General features: G+C 37.7%; 1 protein-coding gene across 2 annotated transcripts in view; it reads right to left on the reverse strand.

Annotated features, from left to right (window-relative positions):
• Positions 1-3247: 3247 nt before the first annotated feature.
• LOC107693409 (UDP-glucuronosyltransferase 2C1-like) overlaps positions 3248-5243 on the reverse strand; it is a 14310-nt gene continuing 12314 nt past the window's right edge. For both annotated transcript variants that reach the window (XM_016492791.1, XM_016492793.1), the window contains exons 4-6: positions 4416-4503; positions 4109-4328; positions 3248-3913 (exon numbers count right to left, since the gene is read on the reverse strand). In XM_016492791.1, the coding sequence (XP_016348277.1) occupies positions 3616-3913; positions 4109-4328; positions 4416-4503 (606 nt within the window). In that variant the 3' untranslated portion in view covers positions 3248-3615. The remainder of the gene's footprint in view (positions 3914-4108; positions 4329-4415; positions 4504-5243) is intronic.

The raw sequence follows: 5243 nt of genomic DNA on the forward strand, positions 1-5243 counted from the left end.
TGACATGGCTGCTTCAACACTAACTGCGGTTACTGAAACCACGCCTTCTTTCTTTGCGTGCACATTTGGGCGGCATTATGCTAATATTTCCACATAGTGAGGTAGATATGTGGGGGCATGTTAGAAGGAGCCATTTTAGGGGGGCGTGGCAGAGTCTTAACTTTGATAAAGAATATCTCTTTGGTTTTGAGACTTTAGTCTTTGCAACTTCAGGGATCTTATCTATGCACAATCAGCTTGTAACACTCCAAAGAGAAAGGAAAACTTGAAATCGCATCATATGACCCCTTTAAATCCATGGTGAATGGTGGTGATTTGTGTTTATTGAACAATGTTTTTCCTGGTTTCCACATCAGTGGCCTTTGTTCTGATATCTGTAGCTTTAACAGAATTCTGTGCCGAATTTTAATGCTTCTCACAAGATTTCACAGAGATCTTATTGATTCTGCAGCAAATTCAACTGCTTTTTTCACTGTATCTCCCAGCGCTGTGTATAACGGTGTTTCGTGATCGAGATCAGCCTGAGCAGATAAACGGTCTGCGCTGCCCAAATGAGTAGCGCGGATTCGTTCCGCTTTCGGTTAGTTTGTCCAATGTCAGTTTGTCCTCTTGTAAATCGGTCATGATGTGAACGCAAGGCTGTTCAATCCATTTTTGGAACTGAGAAACCTTTCTTTGACTGAATGTGCGTTGAGATTACATCACGGGACGCGTCTAAGCCCGAAATCTGCGGAAAATCTGAGGCAATTACGAACATTTGTGAGCTCTTGCGAAAATTGCGGAGTTTGCTTGATTTTGCATATATTCAGCGATTGCAGAATCGCAAAATCCTGATTATGGCTATTTGTTAAACAGTTATTTAATGAAAATGGGCAGCTGTATACCTATGTTTAATTTATTCAAAGGTTTAATATTTCAATAATCCCTAAATAATACTGTATAGTGTTCGATGCTATTCCATCTGGTTTAAAATGTCTGTTTAAAGGAAATGTGAACGACGAGAATGTGAGTCTTAGATCTGATATTGCAATTAAAAGGAGTTACTACTGATAGGAGGTGGAATAATTACTTTATAGCCCAATATCTTCTAAAACATATTGGCATTCTAAATTTGAGTGCATTGAGTGGAAATATGCATGGTTGCTGCCTAAAAAATATTGCATAACAAATAAGGTGAGAGAAGTACATTTTAAAATACTTCATCTGGTGTACCCTGTTAAAACACTTTTTCTTAGGTTTCGTACTGATGTGGACGATGGATGTGATTTCTGTGGGGCAGAGAGGGAGGATGTTGTCCATTTATAGCTAAATGTTTTGGATAGATTTAGAAGGCCTTCTTTGTAAATGTTTAGGCATGGAATTTATTTTTCTGAGAAGATATTTTTTAAGAGTGTAAGCCTGTTAAATTGGATCTTGAATAGAGTCCTTATTAGTCCAAAGCTAAGCTTAATGCCTTCACATTATAAAACATAACTGAAGAGTAAGCAAAAAAAGTGTATGAGTCATTATTATATGAAAAATCTATATTATCTATCTATATTTTAAAAAATCTATCTATATTAAATCTATTTTGTTGTACACTGTGATAATTGTAAAGAAAATAAAGAACAAAAATCTGAATCTAAAATAGTGAAAGTGAAAGTGAAGTGACATGTGGCCAAGTATGGTGATCCATACTAGGAATTAGTGCTCTGCATTTATCCCATCCAAAGTGCACACACACAGCAGGTTGTACACTGATAATTGTAAAGAAAATAAAGAACAAAAATCTGAATCTAAAATAGTGAAAGTGAAGTGACATGTGGCCAAGTATGGTGATCCATACTAGGAATTAGTGCTCTGCATTTATCCCATCCAAAGTGCACACACACAGCAGTGAACACACACACACACCCGGAGCAGTGGGCAGCCATTTATGCTGCGGCGCCCGGGGAGCAGTTGGGGGTTCGGTGCCTTGCTCAAGGGCCCCTCAGTCGTGGTATTGAAGGTGGGAGAGAGCGCTGTACATTCACTCCCCCCACCTACAATCCCTGCCGGTACGAGACTTGAACCCGCAACCTTTGGGTTACAAGTTCGACTCTCTAACCATTAGGCCACGACTTCCCCAAAGAGTAAGCAAAAAAAGTTTATATATATGGATGTTTATATATATATGGATAGAATATGGATGTTTAATGATGTCCTAGACACATTTCACACAAATACTCTGTTTGCAGTGCATACCCTGGTGAAAAAACCAAATAAATATATAAATAAATAAATACAACTAAATCAGAAACCCTCATAACATTTGTAATGGGTTTAATGGGAATTGTATTGGTTTTGATGGAAACTGTAATTGTCCCTGTGGGTAAATTATTGTCTTCTATTGGTGGCTTGTTAAAACCATTAAATCATAATGGAATATGTCCCAAAACACACTAGAAACCATTAAATGTACTGGTTTTATTGGTTAACAGTTGATGGTTTGTAATGTTTTTAATGGTATTTGTAGTGGAAAGCATTACAACTTCTGTGATGGTTTCTATTGTTTGTTTTTTCCTTAATGGTATCCACTAGACATAACATGCATACCAATAGACCAGTACTGGTAGAGACCCATAGGGACCATTACAGTTTCCATGAAATCTAATACAATTCCCATTATAACCAGTGAAACCATTACAAATTCTGTAATGGTTTCTACTGTTTTTTTTTTCAGCAGGGATGTATCTGGTTATGAACAAAATGTCCAGGTCCTCCGACAGAAAAATAGACCTACAACATTAAAGATGCTGCAGTATATTTATGGGATACTTTTTTTTTACCCGTGTGCATCAAACCCATCTTGAGTGCTGCTAAAAAAAGCTAATTTTTTAGTTTTTTTCTGACCATAGAACCCAGTCCTGTTTGAAGTTCCAGTAGTGTCATGGTGAATGAATATGCTGGAGTTTTTTTTTTGTAACTTATAACCATGGGCTTTTACTACATGTTTTTATTGCACTCATTTATCCTTCTTACAAAGAACACAGAAAATGGATGGAAGGATGGATGACACCCTTCTTTGTGTTTATAGTCAAAAAGTATGAAAAATGTCAGGGCAAAAAGAGAAGAGTTTCATCAGGACAGGCATACATTTAATCTAAAATCTAACTGACTTTGACCTGCTGAACTTGGAACCCAATATATTTTTTCCAATACACCATAGTTATATCCTGGGCAGAGTCATAAAAAAATCTAATTTTGCTATAGATTTTAGTTATTTCTATTTAAATAGACTCTGATCACCAGAAAGGGCCTGAAAATTATGAAGTAAATAAATGGCCCCTGACTCTCCAACTAGAGTTCCCTCACTGATTTAAAACCATTGTCATCACTGACTGTAAATGAACCCCTCAGTTCGAGCCTACATTTAGTTTACATCTCAGCAATCAGTAATATGCATTATATTAAAGAAATGTTTTTATTTCTGTCATCTTATGTAATTATTGTACATAATTATTAACATTCACATGTATTCATTTCAATAAGAACATACGGTTTGGAATGTACACTGGCCATCATACACATGTGATGATGACACACGTACCGCAGTCAATTGAAGGCAATGCTTCTATATGGGAACCTACTTTACATTCACTCTTTTTTACTCTTTTTTGCTTTGGCATCAGGACGAGTCTTTCTGAAACATTTACGGAAAAGGAAACAGCATGTTTTAATAACGAGGAATGTGATCAGTGCAACAATTGAGAGTAAGAAGGCCACTACATCCAGGCAGTGGTACTGATACCAGCTCAGATCATGTGCCTGAACTCTGAGATGTTTAGCTCCTTTATTCCGCATTACAAATTCAATCCAGTAAACTGCCTGGTCCAGAGGCTTCATTGGCTGATCATGATGGATTCGGGATAGTCTCATGATGCTCTCCTTGTATCTGATTAGAGAAGAAATGGAAATAATTTTTTTGAGGTTAAATTTATAACTGTAGTGAAGTTTTTGTTCAAAATTCAATATAAATGTAGTAATACACAACAATTTTCCACTCTGTTTCTAGCCTTCTGACTAAAAACATTTTAGCGTTATTTCTAAATTAAGGAAACTAACTGGAAAAGTCCTTTAGACAACTCACGATGGATTATTTAAGACAGTCTTGAGAGCATCCACCAGGTCTTCGGACTGCATTTTGTTGATGTCAAGAACAACAGCAGCTCCTTTGGTTTTCATGTGCATTAGGTTATCAGGTTGGTCAGCAAACAGTGGCAAGCCCACCATTGGGACACCATGATAAATAGCCTCATACAGTCCGTTTGTCCCACCATGGGTAATGAAGGCCTTTGTTTTTGGATGACCTATCAGATAAAATAAAGTCTGTATCTATATGACATCAATTATTGTTCTTGATGTATAATGAGTACAGATGACAACACTTTCCTTACCAAGCAAATCATTCTGTGGGATCCAGTCATAGATTTTTGTATTGGGGGCAAGAGTTTCTGGTGTTTTCCCATGATAACGCCAAACAACCTGTGCAAATGCACATATGGGGAATTTATTAACAGTTGCTCTAGGACACTGAGCATATGAACACTTGAACAGTAAATTTATAGAAAAGTTGGGTTCTGTAAAATACATAGGCTACGTCCACACAAAGCCAGAGCTTTCCCTATCCGATCTTTTTTTTCCCTCGTCTCAAGAACTATCTGCGTCCACACGAAACCACAAAACCGACACAAAACGATGTAGTATACATGCCAGACCAACATGTGGCGCTGTAATTCTGCCACAGAGATACACTAAAAACGGAGAAGAAGACTTGGACTATGCGCATAAACCTTGCGCGTGGTATACAAACGAACATGGAACAATACATTTATTAATCTGTGTTAATGTTAGTTAATAAAAAGACAATCGTTCAGTGTTTGTTCATGTTTTTGTTGCTGTTACGTGATGTAGCGGTGTCTGACTAGGGGCGAGACGTGGGCTGATGACGTCATCGTTTCAGAAAATATACGGATTCGCTGTACACACGAAAACGCAAGGGTGGCGTTTTCAGATTTATCCACTCTGGGACCCGGTTTCAAAAAATATTGGTTTCACTCTCCCAAAACACCGGATCCGTGTAGACGAAACGCCTATACGATACAAAATGTATGCGTATACAGCTAAACCGTGTGGACGGGGCCTATAGATAACCTTAAATATGGCAAACAGCCCTGTTGAAAAAAACAGCATATGCTGGTTAGGTATGTTTTGACGGTGGGAGG

Source organism: Sinocyclocheilus anshuiensis, unplaced genomic scaffold (genome assembly GCF_001515605.1).
Source record: "Sinocyclocheilus anshuiensis isolate Anshui unplaced genomic scaffold, SAMN03320099.WGS_v1.1 scaffold1558, whole genome shotgun sequence".
In the NCBI taxonomy this organism is placed as follows: Eukaryota; Metazoa; Chordata; class Actinopteri; order Cypriniformes; family Cyprinidae; genus Sinocyclocheilus; species Sinocyclocheilus anshuiensis.